Source organism: Archocentrus centrarchus, chromosome 14 (genome assembly GCF_007364275.1).
Source record: "Archocentrus centrarchus isolate MPI-CPG fArcCen1 chromosome 14, fArcCen1, whole genome shotgun sequence".
NCBI lineage: Eukaryota > Metazoa > Chordata > Actinopteri > Cichliformes > Cichlidae > Archocentrus > Archocentrus centrarchus.
In genome coordinates this window covers 14,868,713-14,890,228 of record NC_044359.1, presented here as the reverse complement: position 1 = coordinate 14,890,228, position 21,516 = coordinate 14,868,713, and the positions used below count along the sequence as shown (strand labels likewise).

The 21,516-nt window shown below is 39.7% G+C and overlaps 1 protein-coding gene across 2 annotated transcripts in view; it reads left to right on the top strand.

Moving 5' to 3' along the window:
- The window catches only part of LOC115791739 (rho GTPase-activating protein 26), an 81,564-nt gene that overhangs the window by 41,921 nt on the left and 18,127 nt on the right, over positions 1-21,516 (top strand). For both annotated transcript variants that reach the window (XM_030745968.1, XM_030745969.1), the window contains exons 2-16: positions 1,168-1,263; positions 4,097-4,158; positions 4,429-4,500; positions 8,306-8,407; positions 8,522-8,632; positions 9,190-9,294; positions 9,972-10,101; positions 10,545-10,645; positions 12,378-12,472; positions 14,309-14,387; positions 15,319-15,355; positions 15,581-15,646; positions 18,053-18,127; positions 18,274-18,358; positions 19,438-19,496. In XM_030745968.1, coding sequence (XP_030601828.1) covers positions 1,168-1,263; positions 4,097-4,158; positions 4,429-4,500; positions 8,306-8,407; positions 8,522-8,632; positions 9,190-9,294; positions 9,972-10,101; positions 10,545-10,645; positions 12,378-12,472; positions 14,309-14,387; positions 15,319-15,355; positions 15,581-15,646; positions 18,053-18,127; positions 18,274-18,358; positions 19,438-19,496 — 1,275 coding nt within the window. The remainder of the gene's footprint in view (positions 1-1,167; positions 1,264-4,096; positions 4,159-4,428; positions 4,501-8,305; positions 8,408-8,521; positions 8,633-9,189; positions 9,295-9,971; positions 10,102-10,544; positions 10,646-12,377; positions 12,473-14,308; positions 14,388-15,318; positions 15,356-15,580; positions 15,647-18,052; positions 18,128-18,273; positions 18,359-19,437; positions 19,497-21,516) is intronic.

The window sequence follows — 21,516 nt, the reverse complement described above, 5'->3', positions numbered from 1 at the left end:
ACTGTGACTCACTGCTCACTGACATCCTACAATGTTTTTTTGAGTCAGTCCCAAGAGAGAAAGTGGTCGATGTGCGTTTCTTTGTGCCAGCTTGTGTGTTTTTCTGGCCGCACATGCGAGAGGAGCTCCTGGGCCTGAGTTTCAGTTCTCTGACTGGCAAGCTGCACCGATCTACATGGAGGATCAGCGGTATTTACTTGAACACGGCCAATTACTCTCTGTCTTTCTTCCGTCTACGCTTGCTGTCCTTTCCCTGACTCCCATTCGCATTTTCTCGAGACTCTTGGTCTGCCCTCTCGTTTCTGTCTCTTCCTCTGCTTCCTTGCCTGGATTTAATTATAATTTCTATCTTTATTTTACAAAATGCCACAAATACATATTCGCTTGTGTAGCTTTTGTATAAATTTTGTCCTCCTCCCTATTGACGTGGGGTTTCCCTGCTGAAGCTGACCACATCATACTGTTGCTCTTATTATTATTATAAGTTTTTAAAGGAACTGTTTGTTCAATTAAAATCATTATTTTAATTTATTCCTTCAGGCTCAGTGTCAGAATGGCAAGCGAGATCTTGCTGCAGTGTGTTGTTCCACAGCATGTGAATGTATTTCTTTTTTTGTCTTCCTCTTCATTCTTCCACTCTTCCACCCTGATCCTTTGAATGCTGCTGACCTCAGCCAGCCAAGCAAGAGGAAATGTTGTAGTGAAGGTGACCCTGCCTTGAGTTTAAATGCAAGGGAAGCCAAGCTCGCTGTAAGTGTCAGTCTCCTAGGAGCTCTTAGCGTCTCATGTATTATTTGAAAGGCATCCAGCTGTCTAAGGCTTTTCAGTGCCTCACTTAAGTCAAATGGAACTTTTTTTTTTTTTTTTGCACTTTTCAGCACGAACACACATGTCCACACACACAAATACAGTACAAGAGCTGTCGACCTCCATCACTGACGACACGGGGACCCACTCGCAGTATCTGCCTTTCCACTCACTCTCACTATTAGTACCTGCATTAAAATTATAATCAGGACAAAATGTGTATTTTCATCCATAATTGGATTACATTATTTAGTACCAGGTTAGCTAGAGGTCAAAGCAAGATGGTTTCTGTCTCAATAAGGTGGACCGAGCATAAAATATGACTGTAACATCTTTATTTTCTGCTTTCTGTTCTCTCAGGTTTGTCGACGGCGAAGAGGAAGTTTGCTGACTCTCTCAATGACTTTAAATTCCAGTGCATTGGAGATGCTGAGACGGATGATGAAATATGCATAGGTGAGTGTGCGGATGTGAAATCCAATACATTTGGTGTACCAAAAGAGGAAAGCCTCTAAATAGACATCAGACAATGTTGTGTCATGTATAGTCACTAAAATAGAATAGCCAAATCAGCGCTGACGTCAAGGTCAGCCTGATTTTCATTTCTTTGCCACTGTACAGGAAGCTGATGAGTCTCAGATTAGGCATCTACCTGAATATGTTATCTTTTCTTATATCAAAGCTTATTTTGTTATTAATAAATCCACTGGCACATTTTTTTGAAAACAAGCATAATTTTTAACTTTCGAGCCATCTTCTGACTTTGTTGCCCAAAATAGACCCAAAGGTTTAAATCTTTTCTAGCTACTGTTAAAGACCAAAGGTAACACTGCAGAAAAGGTTAAACTTACTGTACACTGGCTATAATCAAATTTCGCAGCCTTAGTGATAATGTTTTATTACTGTCAGTAGCCACAATTAATCTTCATAAATCTAGTAATTTCATAAAATAAAATGCCATTTCGTAGAGCATACTATTACACTAAATTGTGTGATGATGTGATATGTGTGTAAAATATGAACTCATCTGGGCCGTTTGTGCTCAAACAGCCTGCTGTGTGAGAGGTGTGAAGTCACCACACCCTCGTTGTGTGTGCAGGCTGCAGCTCTTCACTGCTTTGATTTGGACCTACCCACTGCTATTGTTTGACTATTGCTGGCTATCTTTCCTGAACAGCTTGGTGCTCAGCTGGATTTCAGCACAGTTTTTTTTTTTTAGGCTATTCATGGTGATACTCATGTCAAACCCCATTTTCATCTTTCTGATACTCTTCCGATACTACTCCTCTGACTCCTCTTAGTACAATGTGTAAAAAAAAAAGCTACTGATTAACATCAGTGTGTCAGTGTAGCATTGTTGTTACTATTCATGATTAATCTATGTATGATTGGCCTTACTGAAAGCATTGATTACATAAAATATGAGCTACATTACAAATTCATGCTATTCTTGAGACATGAGGGTTTATTTGTACAACTGCATTCCCGGCAATAAGTCGGACTCATTCCCGGTGGGTGTTGTACTCCGGGCTGCCTTTTGTCACTGATTCTGTTCATAATTTTTATGGACAGAATTTCTAGGTGCAGCCAAGGGGTGGAGGGTGTCAGGTTTGGTGGTCTCAGTATCTCGTCTCTGTTTTTTGCAGATGATGCCATTCTGTTGGCTTCACTGAGTGATGACCTCCAGCTTGTACTGGGGTGGTTTGCAGTTAAATGTGAAGTGGCAGGGAAGAGAATCAACCCCTCCAAGTCTGAGGTCATGGTTCTCAGCTTGAAAAGGGGGACATGCCCCCTTTGGGTTGGGAATGACTTTTGCTGCCCCATGTGCAGGAGTTAAAGTATTTTGGGGTCGTGTTCACAAGTGAGGGAAGAAGAGGGTGGGAAAGTGACCAGTGGATTAGTGTGGCATCTACAGTAATCGAGATGTTTTGCTTGCCTGCTGTGAAGAGAAAGCTGAATGTGAAAGCAAAGCTGTCCGTTTACTAGTCGAGCTACATTCCTACCCTCACCTTTGGCCACGAGCTGTAGGCAGTGACCAGAAGAATGAGATTGCAGGAATAAGTGGCAGAAAGAACTTCGTCTGACGGGTGTCTGGGTGAGGAGCTCGGTCATTCGGGAGGGGAAAGAGTAGAGCTGCTACTCTTTTTACCTCCACGGTAAAAGGTGCTAGTTGAGGTGGCTTGGGCATCTGATTGGGATGCCTCCTAGGTGAGGTGTTTCTGAAGTGTTCCAGTGGGAGGAGACACCAAGACAGACCCGGGACACACTGGAGAGATTATGTGTCTCGGCTGGCTTGGGAATACTTTGGTGTCCCCTTGGAAGATCTAAAGTATGTGACAGGGAAGAGGGAGGTCTGGTCATGTCTGCTTAGATTGCTGCTCCCTGTAGTGGCAGAAGATGATAGATGGACAGGCAGATGGATTTTTTTTTTTAATAATGTATGCAGATTGCAGCCAAATTGATATCTGTATTCTGTCACTTTTCAAGTAGGTGGGAGATCCTACAAAACAGAAAAGGCCTTCTGTATGGTTTGTCCATTCTGGGCAGCATGGCAGACTGCTTGTAAGAGTTCCTCCACCCTCCACCCTGTAGATATAGAGCTCAGGTTTAGATTCCATCAAACCCTGAATCTTTAAGACCTGCAGCTCCTTTATAATACCTGGATTCTAATCCTATAACTTCCAGAAACCTGAAGTTTGATGTTGATGAGGATAAAATGGACTTCCTTTGTCTTTCACAATGAACGTGTGATTTCTGCAAGCCAATGCATAAAGCACACATGTTCACATGCACACTCATCAAGAAGTGTCAAGAAGCATTGAGGTGCACTCGGTGTGTCTGAAGTACAAGCCTGTGTGTGTTTGTGTGTGAAGTGTTGGACAGGGTCTGAGGCAACTGAAGTGGAAACTCTGACCCAAACAATGTAGCTCTGCCTTGCTTGCCAGTGAATGGGGGAACCAAGCACTGAGCCGTGCTGACTGTGAAAGCACCATAGAAACAAACCCTTTAAATTGCGGTTTCATTTCCAGTTAATTACTCTGCTGTGTCACCAGTTTAGAAAAATTTCGAAATCTTCAAATAAGCGGTCCAGAAGAGGAAACAAAGAATCTTTAACGCCTTTACATCCTGCCAGCCGTATTCTCTCTGATGCTTTTCCCCTCCATTTTTGTGTCTCTCATCATCACCATTTAAAATAACAGTACTTTGTCTTTTTGCCTCTTGGTTCATTTTCAATTACCTTTTGTTTTTCTTTTTCCTTCACCCCATCTACCAACATGACTGTCCTTAGCCAAGTCACTTCAGGAGTTTGCAGCAGTTTTACAGAACCTGGAGGATGAAAGGACACGAATGGTGAGTGACCTAACAAACTATAATGTGCATATTATTATAGGTTATTGTTAATGAGAGCGGACCTTTGCTGTTTTATAACCACCATTAGTCCTCTCCAGAAAATGATTGTCAGCTGTGATACAGCATCAAAGTTATATGTTGAATTTTTGCTGATGTTGACTGTTGGTTTTCAATACAATAAATTATACAAGTATTCATATGATATAAAGGCTCCAAGTATAAATGCACACTAGTTGTTTTTTTTTTTTTTGTGTGTGTGTGTATCCCTAGATCGAGAATGCCAATGATGTGTTGATTTTGCCACTGGAGCGATTCAGGAAAGAACAGATCAGTGCAGCCAAGGTAAGAAGAGTGACAGCGCATGAAATGACTTTCAGTGTCCATGAGCTGTGGGCTTGTATTGATACATGTATGCTGCCATGAAGCATAAATCAATAATACCCTTTAGTGCTACTGCAGCTATTGGAGGGTCTGCAGCAGACAGCACCCTCTCACAACTTACAGTTCAGTGCTGGTGAAAAACATTTTATGGTTCTTTTTTTTTCTACCCTTTACTGGTTGCCAGGACTCATGTACACAGGTTAATATTAACTTGTGTAAGCAGGCTTTATTCATCCAATTAGATGTTGAAACTTTACAGTAAACTATGTATGGGACTGTGCTACTGTATTGTTTGGCCTCTTCGTCCTGTTGGCAAACTGACATACGTAATTACATTGAGAAAAGGAAATGGGGGGGGGGGGGGGGGGGGGGGGGGGGGTGGGGGGGGTGATGGATGTTGTTTATATGCTGAAAATGGGTCATTTTAGCCCATTGCTAGGTAGTAGCTTGGCAGCATGATGGCATCTTAATAAACATGCATAATTCCCCTTTTGTGGAATTAAATGAAATATTACTGTCATGAAATTAAAACAATTGTTATTATATAAAATAATTATTTAAAATGCCATGATTGAAGTGATCCTGCTTAAATATTTTATTTTGATGACAAAATACTGTATATTTAATGGAACTCAAACTCATATTTATTAGCAGCAATATTTGCAGTCATATTAATAATAGAAGATATACGAAGCAGAAGCATTAGATAAAAGAGTTTCAGTGAATTTCAGTTGTGTGAATGGTACTGCTACTCGGTGGCCTTAAAATTACAGGTGCTTTTGATGTATGCTTGTAATAAAAGGCTCTTTTATAAGGTCAAAGACAGCAATGTTCCTACAGGTCTCAGGGTCTCCCTCCCCTTCTGTGATGGGTGTTAAGGTCTGAACCATTACTAAATGACCTGGATAGGAGATTAGAGGAATACACAAATGATGCCATAAATCTCTGATTCCCTCTTGGGGGCTCTTACATGCCGGCTGGGCTCCCTCTTGGCCTGCCTGGGGTTGTTTAAGCGTGCTTAAATCTCGTGTACGGTTATTACAGAAATGTATGACCTTAAAAAGTAAGCATGCAAACAGCTTGGGTTGTTCTCAAGTTTTTTGATATTAGGTGCTTGTGATACTTTTTATTTGTGGTATTTGTGATATTTTTTCACTCTCCAACCACAAATTATATAAAAAATTAAAGGAGGAACACTAAACTGTACATTTTTTTGGGTAATCCCTTCCCCTGTGTAGTAAATATGCCATGCTTCATGTCTTTAATCTCCTTACAGCAGGCCATGGCATGCTTGCTCCATGCTATCATGGACCTAGATGAGTAGCGGCAGGGGGTTCTCTTGATACATTTAGTATTAAACATGTTTTATCAGTACATAGTCTATTAATACTTCCCCTTGTTGCAGGTCATTGTCTGATTCTGACATTATGGTCAGATTAAAGTGTGAAGCATAATCAGTTCAGTTAAGTCACCGTGAGTGATGTACTAATCCTAGTTTAGCCCCAAAAGAGCCGATAATGTCTTTGCCTGGCACAGTTTCACCTTATCCTAAAGCTGCAGAACTGGCAGCCCTCCTGCACTGGACCAGTTTTACCAGAATTACACCAAGTGGCTAACAGATGAGAGAAATATGTTTAAAATGCGCAGGGGTTACACATGACAGTTTGTGTTAGGAGAACTCAACATCCTGATTCTAATCTTATTCACCAAGAAATTCACACCAATCAGATTCCTGCAGCAAACAGGAAACACCGCACAAGAAAATTCTGCGTATAGTTCGAGTATAGTTAGACCAAAGGAAATGCTAATTTATCACTCATGCAACAAGTGATGAATTATTTCTCTAAAAATATCAACAGCTGCAGTGATTCCAGGAAATGGTCAAGTTTGAGAATTACAGCAAATCATGGCGGAGTAACAACTGGATGCTGTCAGTTATTCAGTTTAAAGCCAATGCAAGGCACCGCAGGTGTCAGCAGGTGCTGCTTCTCTTATAAAGATGTGTTTTAGTAAACATCTCTTAGTAAACAAGGGAATGATGTTGGTCGGCTTTAGCGTCAACTGGGACCTCCGTGTAGCTGTTACAATGGAAGAGAAGAAAGACTCAAACTTGATTTTATCTGTGATGAATCAGTGATGGTAGGATATGATCTTGCATCAAAACATTTTTGGTTATCTTGTGCTTTGGGGGGGGGGGGGGGGATAAAAAAAAAAAAAGGAGCAAAATCAACATTTATCATGCTGTGAAGACACTGCCACCTGCTGGCTGAGAATTGGGGTGACCTAAAGTAGGTGAAGTTAAATGCATCTAACTTTTTTAGTTAGGGGAAACAAATAATTATGTATTGTTATAAAATGTTTTTGATATTTAGGAATGCTGGATAATTTTTGTTTGCAAACTAATTCCTTTCACAAAGGAAGCCTATATATATGTGTGTGTGTGTGTATGCATGTATGTTTATATATATATATATATATATATATATATATATATATATATATATATATATATATATATATATATAAACATACATGCATACACACACACATATATATATATATATAGGCTTCCTTTGTGAAAGGAATTAGTTTATAATATAATATGATTATTTATTTTTTTTTTGTTTTCAGTTTTAAATTCTTCAGCAGACTGTAGTGAGATCTCTAATAATGAACACATGTGAGAAGGCCGCAGCAGCACTCATTTCAGACATGATTTCCACAGAGAGTATGACAAATCAGAGAGGCAGATTTTAAACAGAGGCCTTGTTGTTTAGAGAGGCGTTCATCATTTCTGATGCGTTCCACAGCTGCTGTCTATTCCTCCTCTGGCCAAGAAGGACTCTGCTTGTTGTTGAAACCAGCTTGGCAGTGAACAGGAATCATCTCGCAGTACACACAGTGTTATTTTAGTGCCAGGTCTAGCATCATTAAAATAAATATAAAGACAAAATGTAATCAGTAAATGGACATTTGTCTCAGTGACATGCACTTCCAGAAATCTCTCTTGGGCTCCTACAGGAGTCCTTTGAATGAAGTCCAAGTTATGTTAGTGCCTGATGATCAATCAAATTTATTTTGTTTAGTACTGTATATATCCTGTATCAAATATTCACATTCTGTAAGCACTTCTCTTGTGCTCCAGGCTGGTCATGTTATGCTTACAGGTAAAGAAATAATATTAACAGTCTGGATCAGATGCACTTTGATGAAATAGTTTCCCTTTAAGTGTCTTTCTATACTGATAACCTTATCTCCCAGCTGAACTGGCATGAATTTAAGCTTAATGACCCTAATGTGATCGTTACAGCACCGCCTGGGTCTTTTGGAGCCTTTTCAGGTTCTCTCTGTTGTTTTCATTCCAGAAATACACACCCTGAGCTTTCTGTCCCTGGTTTATCGTCCATTAGAACATCACTGTCTGTTGATGATCTCACTTCTGATGAAACAGTCTGTTGTTTAATAACCAGCTGTGCTCCCTGGAGATAAATATTAATACTAGACTCCCTGGAAAATTGAATATGTTATTACAAAGCTAAGAAAAACCCCAAACTGCATTATATGAAGTTTGATGCGCTCCCCGTTCCCAAATCTTGACTGTAAATAACAGATAAATTTACAGACCACAGCATTATGAAGAGGATTCAATTATATGTTTGGTTTATTAAAAGTAGATAAAAATTCCCCAGTACAAGAGTTGGGATGGTTTCATTAAGCTCAACTGAAGGTATGTATTTTATTTTATTTTATTTTTTCCCTGTGATAGGAAGCCAAGAAAAAGTATGACAAAGAGACAGAGAAGTATTGTGCAGTACTGGAAAAGCACCTTAGCCTCTCAGCAAAGAAGAAGGAGTCACATCTACTTGAGGTAAGATGCTTTGTCTGAGTTTAGATCTCTGTACTGTCTCTGATTGAGCAGGTTTTCTATATTGGCCCTTGAATATCAGTCTGTCAGCTTTCTTAACTTTCTTCTCTGTTGTAGGCGGACAACCAGGTAGATAACGTAAGGCAGCATTTCTACGAGGTTTCTTTGGAGTACGTCTTCAAAGTGCAGGAAGTCCAAGAGAGGAAGATGTTTGACTTTGTGGAGCCTGTAAGATGATACTTTTTTGCTCTCATATACCATTTTATTTATTTATTTTTTTTTTACTTTTATTCATCCTTAAAAACGCTCCACACACAGTTTTTTTTCTGTAGCAGTAGTATGTGTTATAGTCACACTTTAAGATGACCGAGCACATTAGCTAATCGGTACAGTCGCGGTCTTTTGTTGGAGGTGCTGACATTGCTTTAGGGGTTTCAGGGCTTTGCTCTCGAGTGTACCTCAGCTGTAGATCCTGAGGATATAGAGATCATTACACACACACACACACCATACAAACATACCATACAAACATGACTTTTTACACCTTTGGTTTGTTTCAAGCCTTTTACAACATTTGATTTTCTCTCTTTTTTTTTATATCAATGTTTTACGTCACATTTGATCAGTTATCTCACGTTTTCCAAATTGTCAGTGTTTTGCTCTGTCTTCCTCTTATATTTACTTCTGTCCTCCTCACACATCTGCATTTATTCCCCATATTTCTGATGAACCATGTTGTTCGTCTTCTTCTGATCTTCACTTTCTCTCGTGTTTCTTTCCTGTAGCTGTTGGCATTTCTTCAAGGACTTTTCACCTACTATCACCATGGCTACGAGTTGGCAAAGGACTTTAATCACTTCAAGACTGATCTCACCATCAGCATACAGAATGTAAGAACACACACACACACACACACACACACACACACACACACACACACACACACACACACACACACACACACACACACACACACACACACACACAGAGAGTAATGTATCCCTGACTTCTAGTGTTAAGCGTATTTACTACTTGCCTAACCATAACCTTAACCATGACCCAAACTTAACCTTATCCTAACCTTCACCTGAAGAGGACTTGCTTTTTGCTCCTATAGCAAAGATGGATGCAGGGTCCAGATCTGAAAAGTGGAGCCTATCTGGAAGGCTCCACTTAAACCTACATTCTTTTTAATGACCAGCAGGGGGCGTCACCTCTACCCGTGTAAAGGAAATTGCATCTGAGAACTTGACCCCACAGTTAATTTAATTTAATACCACAATAAAGACTTTATGATGCGCTAATGGCCTTGTGTAATACATAATGATATTCATTTAGCATTTTATGGTCTGGTTAGAGTAAAATTGATTAATGAAGCAGGGTATGCCTTAGGACCTTGCTTGTGATGTGTGTTTTTAAAAGAAAGATCCAAAATGCTCAATTTGAGGTCTCAAAATTTGGGCCTTCAGACCTCACATAATGTTTTTTTATGAAAACTGAATACTTTCCCAGCTACAAGTTGAATTTCTGAGGAAAGATCTGCACTCCTCTGTGCTTATGTTGGCAGACGAGGAACCGTTTTGAGAGCACGCGGTCAGAGGTTGAGAGTTTGATGAGGAAGATGAAGGAGAATCCACACGAACACAAGAGTGTGAGCCAGCACACCATGGAGGGCTACCTGTTTGTGCAGGAAAAGCGTAAGTATCTGAGCGTGTGTGAGAACATGTTTAATGTTACAATGAGGATGCAAACCAGCGAGCCACTTACAGCAGTGAATGAGTGTGTCTGCAGTGGGTGTGTGTGCGTGCGTGCAGCTGGGTATAGCGTGTGCATGTTAGTGGCATCTTGTTTGGCTCGCACAGTGTCAGAGCAGCACAACAAACGAGCCATAATGAACCAATGGCTGACAAACTCAAGTCCAATCTGTTGGAGACGTGACAGCAGCTCTGTCCACGTGCAGTAGCCATGGTAACATATCTAGCACTAAAAGAGGTCTGACCGAAACTTGTCCTTTTTTTTTTTTTCCCTTCTTCTTGTTTTAACCCTGTCTCCTCCTCACCTATTTTCTTTTTTTCCTCTCCTTTCCTGTGTTTTTATTTTAACTGCTCTTCATCTCTTTTTCATTTTCTGTCTACTTCAGGCTCATTTGTATCTACATGGGTGAAGTACTACTGTACGTACTACCGTGAGCCCAAGAAGGTCACCATGGTCCTGTTTGACCCTAAATCTGGAGGTAAAATGGTGAGTAGCCTTTGCAATTTTAATATACAGATTAAATCGCATGTTCACTAAAAAAAAAGCCAGGCTTGGACTTGCAAAGATTTTCATTGAACATTATTCTCCATGCAGGGGTGGGCGGGACTACAGGGAAGCTTTGACATTAGAAAACTTTACAGCTGTTTTCAGCAATCAGGAGAAAAAGCTGCACGTCTTCATACGGGTGCACAGTCACAGAGGGATTTATGAGTGAGCGTTAACGGCTTCTTCCACGTCGTCACCTTTTATAGCTGAGAGTGGAGTGTTGGCGAATAACGTTCTGAGTAAGCAGTATGTTGTCTCCAACTGTTTTCTCAAAGTGCCACCTCTTATCGCTCTCCATCTCCAAACCAAATAAGCCAAAGTTGATCGAAGTGTGAAGTTTATCAGAATTTTCTGAAAGTTGCCACAGTTGCATTTTGAGTAACTGAAGGAAACTTAGAAACATTGAAAGTCACAGAAAGCTCCAACACAGCGAGGCAGGAAAAAAAAAATGCAAACTGTGAAATCCAAAATGGCAAATAACGAGTAGGTGGACTGGACTGAAAAAAATAGCTCACTATGATGACAGCAAACCTGGGCCCATCTGTGCTTTATTTTACAGTATGGCAATAAAAGCTGTACTTTGAATCCTGAGTGTGTAGCCATCTGTAGATGTGCTTTATTATATTCACCCACCCATCCATTTTCTTAACTGCCTTTGGCCATTTTAGAATCACCAGTAAAAGTAACAAGATGGACTGTGGGAAGAAGCAGGAGTATCCGGAGTGAACCGGCACGGGCACAGAAAGATCCCAGGAAGGCCCCAGGAGGCTGCCAGATTCAAACCCAGTATCCCAGTATACCTAAACCATCAACATGTGTTTTTGTAGAGTAGCATAAGCTGGGATATGTCGCTTAAGTTATATACTGTTGCTACTGATTGTTTGGTAGCAGCATTGTCTGCCTTTGTTTTTTTTTTTTTACCTTTTAAGCAAATCTTGCTTTTGAAATGCAAACAAGTTGATTGTCTCATGATTAATTTGTGAAATGAAAATAATAATGCTGAAATATATTGATTATAAAACTGCTAGTTGGTTTTGCCAACTTGTTAGTCTTAAGTGTGTGTTTTTCTAATATTGTTCTTTTTAACTCCCATGTGATTCATTGCCCACAGCATACTGCAAATGTGTGTGTTAGTCCTAAACTGGAAGTCCAGCAGATATAAAATACTAAATCTTCATTCTTCAACATGAGATATATTTCAAACACTGACCTATTTCTCAGTAATAATAATAACAACTGCATTTTACATGCTCCATTTCCAAACTGTTTTTCCTGTCATTAACTCTGTATAATATTAATGAGAGCAGCACAGATAGGACAGAAGAAACTGTTCAAATCTTCTGTTTGCGAGGGGCAGCCAATAAGAAGAAAATTGGGGAAGGGAGCTAAAAGTGTTCATTACAGACAGGATGAATTGAGGGCCTGCAACAACCCCATTAAAAACAAGTACAGCCTTTTCTTTTTTAACAGTGAATCTTGCAGAGCTACTCTAGTATGGACCTAAAAATCATGGGTATCCCATTAAATTCTGCTAATGGTCACTCTATCATATCAGTTTTTTGCTTTAAATTAAATGCATCTTTGCATTTTGATATCCTAAATACTTTTCTGTATGTATTAACGTGTTATTAATGTACCATAATGCTTCTTTCTCTTACTGTATGCTTGTCAGGGTGACGAGGAGAGCTTTATCCTCAAGTCATGCACTAGAAGGAAGACAGACTCGATAGAAAAGCGGTTCTGTTTTGATGTGGAGGCTGTGGACAGGTTAGTGATTATTCAACCGGCTCATTTTCACCATATTTTACTTTATGTCTTATCAATATAACTGTTTGGTTAAATGTGATTTAGTCCCAGCTCATAATCTCAGTATTAGCATGGACTGTTTTTGCAGGGTGTAATTACAGCTAACAGGCACATGAGGGTGCTGCACAGTTGATGTGAACCTGAAGATTGAGGCTCTTTTTCCTGTCTGACTCAGCCCCCTGTGGCATTTCCCCTCCTATACCGCCCTCCACTTTTCCTCCACCGTTCCTCCACTGTTCCTGTCCACTTACCGACAACTTCAACCCCATCTATCACACTTTGCCTTTGCCTGATTTTATTGGCATCAGTTTATCTTTAAAGTGGTATAAACATACATTTTGTCTTTTTGTTATACAGACTCTAAAAAATACAGCACATTTCAGTTTTTGTAACCATTTTTGTCACTTTCCCTATATTTGTGTGTGTTTTCCGTGTCCGGGGGCCTGTTTCGTGTACCAAGATAGGTCTGTTAACCAAGCATCTTTAAGCTTAACTGCAGCTCTTTAGGAACGCAAACCGGTCACACTCTTAATTAGGACAGATCACTCTGGTACAGTAACTCATGCTCTGCGAAGCAGGTTTTCTTTAGAGAGTCAGATCTAAAACACAAGTCTTCAAAATCATCAAAACAACCGGACTCATGCCTGCAGGATCCTGACAGGAAAAGAAGCAAATTATCAAGAGCAATAATGTCTTGAATTGTTTGAATTGTGTACCATTACAGCGCTTTTAAGCTTTTAACAAATTAGAGGGGGTGGGGGGGTTATAACACAATGAGAAGAGTGGCTACATTTTTATGGACAAAGACTCTTTTATTCCTGACAGAGTTACAGACTGCGTCAGTGCTTATTCATTCCTTTTTCATCACGGCGGCTCGGAGTAACACGAGGAAAGTGTGATCATCTCTGTGATGAGTTTCACATGCAAACCTAGAATTTAAAGCAATACAAATGAAAAACAAAGCACAAAAGAAGATAGAAATAAGAGCAATATGTATATTTAACAGAAATACAGAACAATAATTACATATTACTTATATACATATTACATATATAGCCTAATTTACCACACAGTTTCACATTCTCGCTGTGCAATTAACAGAGCCAGCTCTGTTATCTTGGATTACAGTTTTCAGGTTCGGTGAAACCAGATATCCCCAAAGAAGCTACAATAAGTTTAAACCATTGTGTGTTTCTGGCCCCACAATGTGTTTCCACACTTGCATCTGAGTGAGTCTGCATCAGTGTGTACTCTGTGTGTGATAATGTGTCAGGATTAAAGGATGGTGTGTATAGAGATGGAGAGATGTGGTTAATGAGGCTGTGTGTGAGTGCACGTAGTGAGTACGTGTGTACTAAACGTTGCCTCTGTGGTGTGTGCTTAGTGTAATGAATTCCTGTTAGATGGTGAATTTTCATGCTGTGTTTGTCATCTTTTTATTATCCTTTTAAGGGGAAAAATCTGATCTGAGCTGCCAATCATGTGATTTACTGGAAAGCAGTAGTATAGTCAGAGCTCCGGCACCCATAAATGAATATGTTTGGCTATAAAAAGAACAAGATTTGCAAGAGCAGAAAGTCACATCCATGGAGTATTTTTAATTAAATGAAACAAGCTGACTGACCTGGATGATTACAGCTGTTGTTGTTTTTTTTTCTGTAGATATACCTCATTGCTTCAGGTATTGTGTGGATTTTTTAGGTTTGATGATCTACCCCAATCCAGCACTTACTGTTTGCCACTCACCTGTATGTTTGTAAGCTTATGTGCCTTTTCTGTTATTGCTTGTGTGTGAAGGCCAGGAGTCATCACCATGCAGGCTCTGTCAGAAGAAGACCGTAGATTGTGGATGGAGGCCATGGATGGGAGAGAACCGGTAGGTTGCCATGGCTACCACTTTGTTCTCATGCGACAAACAGGAGAGTGACGGCCGAGGCAGAAAAGGAGACAAAATGAGGGCTAAACAAACCGCGAGGTTTAATTAGAAAACTGTTTGTTTTTTTTTGTTTTTTTTGTACCACTGGCTCAAATTCCGTATCTTCTCAGCACACACTGTCCATATCTGGACACATTTAAGACAGTCACCACATCAGTCTGAGGAAGACAATTTGGTGTTTATGTCCCACAACAGTCAGCGCAACAGTTAACTGCTAACCAATTTCCTCAGCACTCGGTTTCTGGCTCCTCAGTGCACAGCAGCATTTTTTTGCTCCTTGGCTGAAAGTGTATTTTAACACTCTTATTCAGACTTGTTCATGCTCCAACACCTCCCTCATGTCTACATTCATGTGTGCAAAGGTAATCCACATTCAGGAGCTCACCACAAGTTTCAACAAGCAGTTGCTGAGTTCAAGTGAATGAGAATAAAATAAGAAATGCTCGCGATCCTATTCTCTCACTTCATTACAAGCTCAGCACAGATCATGACTATGAAGAGCGGACAAAAGGATGGATGTGAGCATGAAGACATGCTTTTTAAAAATTTTTTATTTAATGCATCATTTGATGGAAATAATAAGTAGATATGCTCTCATAATGTGTATTTCTTTAATAACCTGAGGAGGAAAATGTGTTCTATGATCCCCGATATTGACAAAATGTTAGATGTTTATTTATTATTTATTTAGGTTATTTATTTGCACAAGCCAATTATAAAACATTCCTCAACACCATGATGAATTTGTCAGCTCTTAGCCTGAGTGAAATAAAGTCCAGGGGTATATAACATGTGAAGCATGAATAATGTACATATATTTCCTTCCCTAATTAGGAATAATTGTGAAGTGTCCTGTTCTTTATTTTTGCAGGTGTACAACCTCAATAAAGATAACCAGACTGAAGGCAGTAAGTGTCTTTAATTTGGATTTAGATACTGTTTATTTAAGGCTACAGTGATGATTACTGTATCGTTGCCATCCTCAATTAAATAGCACAAATTTGTATATGAAAATTAAAAATGCTGGTGCCCAAAGAAGTGTAACCTTTTAGGTTGGAGCACAGTGCTTCAGCGGTGCTAAAACACTCTGATAGTTGGCTCAAGTTCCTTCTTTTCGCTTCTCTCTCCATCAGTGGCCCAGCTGGATGTCATCGGGTTCAATGTGATGAAAAAATTCATCTATGCAGTGGAAACGCGAGGTACAATGTCAACCCATGTTTTTATCTTTTTTTTCTGCTCTGTAGATTTTCCTTCCTCATTATGATGCACTGTACTAAGTGTAAGTGCACAGTATAGATTACTGGCTGCCACATTCAAGTCACTGACAAACGTTTCAGCAAACATCAGGATAATTCTTTGTTCTTCATAGTTTTGTGTAATTAACTAATTCAATTATTTATTTTAATATTTCACTTGCACTGTAATATACAAAGACTTGGAATATGTATATAGACTTAAAAATATTTATACTTAATCTTTTGCATACAAAAAGCAGTAACACCCCCTTAGATTTTTATACATAGTAATAATTGTACATAAGCCTTAATATATCTTGTGCAGTTCATATTTATACTTGATACTTCATTTATCTTTCTTTCCTATTTCTTATAATCTCATAGTTTTTTTAAAATTTTTACTTTATCTGTTCTATTTATTTATTTTAATTGTGTACATTTTACACACACACACACACACACACACACACACACACACACACACACACACACACACACACACACACACACACACACACACACACACACACAGCCAAAAGTATTTGCTCACCTGCCTTCATACTTAATCCATAGGGTTTAATACGATGTCGGCCCAGCCTTTGCAGCTATAACTGGTTCAGCTCTTCTGGGAAGACTTTCCACAAGGTTTAGGAGTGTTTATGGTAATTTTTGACCATTCTTCCAGAAGTATATTTGTGAAGTCAGACACTGATGTTGGACGAGAAGGCCTGGCTCAGGCCAGTCAAGTTCTTCCACACCAAACCGACTCATTCATGTCTTTATGGTCCTTGCTTTGTGCGCTGGTGTGCAGTCATGTTGGAACAGGAAGGGGCCATCCCCAAACTGTTCCCACAAAGTTGGGAGCATAAAATTGTCCAAAATGTCTTGATACGCTGAAGCATTAAGAGTTCTTTTCACTAAGGGGCTGAGCCCAACTCCTGAGAAACGATACCACAACATAATCCCCCCCTCCACCAAACTTTACACTTGGCACAATGCAGTCAGACAAGTACGGTTCTCCTGGCAACTTCCAAACCCAGACTCATCCATCAGATTGCCAGATGGAGAAGTGTGATTCATCCCTCCAGAGAACACGTCTCCACTGCTCTAGAGTCGAGTGGCAGCGTGCTTTACACCACTGCATCCAACACTTTGCATTGCACTTGGTGATGTAAGGCAGCTGCATGGCCATGGAAACCCATCCCCAGAAGCTCTCTATGCACTGTTCTTGAGCTAATCTGAAGGCCACATGAAATTTGGAGGTCTGTAGTGACTGACTGCAGAAAGTTGGCGACCTCTGTTTGCTATGTGCCTCAGCATCTGCTGACCCCGCTCTGTCATTTTACGTGGCCTTCCACTTTGTGGCTGAGTTACTGTCGTTCTCGGTCACTTCCATTATGTTAGAATACCACTAACAGCTGAGTGGAATATTTAGTTGTGAGGAAATTGCTTAACTGGACTTGTTGTATCCTATCACGGTACCACGCTGGAATTCACTGAGCGCCTGAGAGCGACCCATGTTTGTAGGAGCAGTCTGCATGCTTAGGTGCTTGATTTTATACACATGTGGCCATAGAAGTGATTGGAACAACTGAACTCAGTGATTTGGATGGGTGAGCGAATACTTTAGGCAATATAGTGTATGTGTTACTTTACTTGCTTAAAGTCTTTTCATGAAGGCTCTTTAAAATATGCAGTACATACAGTGTTGTTGACATGTAAGAGCTTTGCCTTGTGCACTGAACAGCAAACTGGCAGTGACAGTAAAGCTTTCTTTGCTGTCATGTTAAAAAAAAAAGATTTATCTTGGTAGAACCGAAGTGGTTCTCACCTTCTGTGCTACTAAATTTATCACGTTTTATCATTTGCACCAAAGGTATCGCATCTGAGGAACCTAAAGAATAAATAAATATATTTAAAAAAAAAAAAACATGCAATGCATTGGTCTGCACTAATTGAAATTCAGTTTAGATGTTATGAGCGTGATTTAAACATTTCTGTGTGTTATTTTCTGATGTGCCTGGACGTCTCTCTCCACAGATTTTCTGCCCCTGTATGCGTTCACGGATCTATAATATCAAAGCCTCCTTTCATCTGTCGCACTAGAGCGGTTATTTCTGCCCACTGTACCTTTTCATTGCTTGACAGATGCATATCTATTTAGCTTGCATATGAAGATGGCCTTAAATTTCTTCGCTGGGAGATGTTTGAAATGGGACAAATAAAAATGGGTGTTTATAATTTATATCTTGAGGCCAATCTACATACACTGGCTAAAATGACATGAATATGGGAATGCTTTTTTTTTTTTTGGGTGGTATAAAGTTATTTATCAAACAAGTACAGGTGTTCTCTTGTCTTCTCCTCCAGGCATTGATGAACAGGGCTTGTACAGAATCGCTGGGGTTAACTCCAAAGTACAGAAACTACTGAGCCTGGCTATGGGTAAACACTGAAGCACACATTTAAAAAAAAAAGCACATGAATACTGACAGACATATAAATTGTATCAAAACAATAATTAAAATCTATATATATTTTAATTGATCTCTTTTGTATTTTCTTTTTCTCTTTATATTTTTGTTCATCAGATCCAAAGACATGTGCTGACGTGGAGCTCGAAAGCCCAGAGTGGGAGATTAAGACGATAACAAGCGCTATCAAGCACTATCTCAGGTTTGTGTGAAAAGTAAAACTCTTCCATAAATGCATACGAACAGTAATTTTATTGCTGCCCCTATTAAGAATCATTTGTCAAAAATGTTCCCGTATGAGTGTGTTTTAACCTCGGTGACTCGGTGTTACTTCTCTTATTCTGAATTAGACTTTTCTCCACTTATTGTTTAATAAATGACATTTTTTAAACAGATGTCTGATCTCAATAGATTTTGAATCAATATCCTTTTTTATGTTTTATGCACTTTATTTACCCAAAGATGATGCTGTGTCAAAACTTTCCAGTATTCTGGCCAGTATAGAGTATGTCATGGTTAAATTACCTGCTCAGCAGCATTACAGCAATGACAGAATGATTGTGATTGTGTGAAGCCCGGGGTGGGAAGCTAAAACGGAAGAAAAATTTAAGAAAGGAATGAGAGTAGCAGTGCTGTTCATGCTGTGCTCAATCTGCTGTACCTAAATGAATCGACACTGTTCACAACACAAATCCGCATATAAAGATTCACATTCATTCACTTGTGCACACATGCACTGCAGTAGTACATAAATGGCCAGATTTATAGAAACAGCTGCCTTCCATTCTCTTGTACATGTACCAGTTTATACCATCAAGACCTCAGGTCAGACCTCATTGAGAACCAGCAGGAGCCATTATTCGCATCAGGGAGCAGCGAGCAGCTCATGTCCAGCTGCGGAAGCTGGCGTTTTAGAGAACGTGTTGAAAACGTGTTCCACCTGAACACCTAGGACAGAGCTTGGTCCAATCTATTCGACCGCGCTCTCCTCCGCTATCGTCAAAAGAAGGAAGATCTTTTGTAAGAAAAGTCTTTCCTTCCTCCAGTGGAGTTCCAGACTTGCAGAATGACCGCCAAGGCAGATTAGAGCTGTTCTGGCTGCACATGGTGACACTTCATACCGGTGTTTCCTTTAATTCCTCTCCAAGCTATAGTGAGATGAGTGCTCATAGAGAACTCTTCAGATTTAGTCTTTTTTTCCAGAGCAGCCAACCCCGACTTCTTGTTCCATTTTCCGTGCTGGTAATCTTCAGCTGACATCTCTGTCTTTTATGTTTCCAGAATGCTACCTGCACCTCTCATGACATACCAGTACCAGAGGAGCTTTATCAAAGCTGCCAGTGAGTAGTCTTCTTTTATATGTCTGATTTTCTTTTAATTCCAGCCTTGATTCAGAACATTGCAAAATTTCTGTTCAAGATCAACTTGGATTCAAAAATCACTGGAGTGGATAATCCTTAAGTAACTTTTGGTTTGTTTTTGATTTAAGTAAATTCTATTGATTCATTGCATGATGATAAATCCAGTTTATGAATGGATTAAAGATTGATTGGAGTTACTGAAATATTGCACTATGCTTGTTCCGAGAATAAAAAGGCTTAGTTTGAAACAGGGTGGTATAGGAGGGATGAAAATATATTGTTATCCCCACTTGACATGTAGTAAGACTTTTAGTGCTGCATCTTGAAATAGTCTACAGTGCAAACAGAAATTCACTTCCAATGCTCGCGATCCTGTGACAGCAGAGACACATAGATGGGTGGGTGATGGTGGGGGTGTTACAGAGAATCAGTTTTTACAGGAGACTCACAAAAAAAACCAAAGTATTCCCACTGAGTATTAACACACTGATCATTTAGAGACCTGCAGCCTCTTATGTCAACTGATGTCTCACAGTCAGAGAGCCTGGCTGTGAAGTGGTCTCTAATTAAATGTTGCGCACACGTTTTGTTGACTTTGCAGCTGATGGTGGGCTGATAGAGAGGAGCAGCCACACTGCTCATCTCTAATCTGACTCTCATTCACTGCATGATTCGGGACCTGCGGTGCACTGAGGTGTGAAACATGTTACAGAGCTGAGTCATTTTCACATATTTATTGACTCTCAAGCTCAGAATGTCTGCCGTTGATCTCGGTACACGGGCAGGCCTCCTTTCCTGTCTGCAGATTTCCAGATGTGGGTAAAAGAGGGTGACATGCTGCAGGTGACGATCTGCAGGAAAGCAGAAAAAAGTCTGTCATAAAAGCAGACTGTTGTCTTTGGAACCGTTAAATGGCGCAGCTATCCAAAAAGCATTAAGTGGATGGGAGATTTAATTCTGGCATCTTGAACCATTTCTGTTGTTAGATATGATCACCCATGTCTGAAGTTGAAGACCGACAATTGAAGGTATTAGTGTAAAGGCTGTGGTTATATGTTTAATTCCTAAATTTGTTTAGTTGAAGTTCATAATTATTCCATAAATACAATGAAAGCTGTAATAAATACTCCCACAGGCTTCAGAGTGTCTCGGACCACTCTGACGTTTTTTCCTTCACAAATCACACCCTGGTTTTAATACAATGTTGCACCATTTTTAATTAGAGATAGAGTTTAATTAGTTTAATTGGCCGTCCTCTTTATTTAAATTAAATTTCAATATATTCTCTAAAATATTCTCTTTACTCTCTGAATATGGTGTTACATGGTGTTCATAACTTTTCTTGAAACAGTTTGCAAATAAACAGTTCACATGCTTACACACTGCATCACTGGCTATGCCACGTGGAAATCCTGTCTATCCAGTGAGGGTTATGCAACATTATAAGAGAGCTTATCAGAAAGGGAAAACCTATTAAAAGTTTATTTTGAGTTTTTTTGGATCGGACAGCAGCTGCAAAATGTTGCTTTTTTTGTAACGGCACCTGATGGGTGTGATTTATTGAGGCAGGAAAAAAGAGAAAAGAACAAAAAAACACTCAGTTGTCTGGAAGACAGATTGCCTGAACTCTCCAACTGCCAGTGCAATCATTTCAGTGTATTAGATCCTTCTCATGAGGCTGCTAGGCTACAAAATATACTTGTGCAAGCACCAACTGTTTTGAGCATGAAACAGAAACTTTGCACAAGCTCTCCTCTGCTAAATCTGATCGTTTGGATTCCTTTGTTTTTTCTGAAGCTGTTTGACATAGTTTAGCTTGTTTGGGCCTGTTTACCCTGCCTTTATATGTGCTTTATGCTCTATTTCCATGTAGCTGCCTTCTTTTTACTGAATATTTGAAAAATCTGATTCACTCAAGCTAGCTCAGGGGTAGTTTAGTCTAATCCAGTCCAGTCTCATCTTGAAGAATGTTTTAGTGACCTGTTTTCTTTGTTTGGCA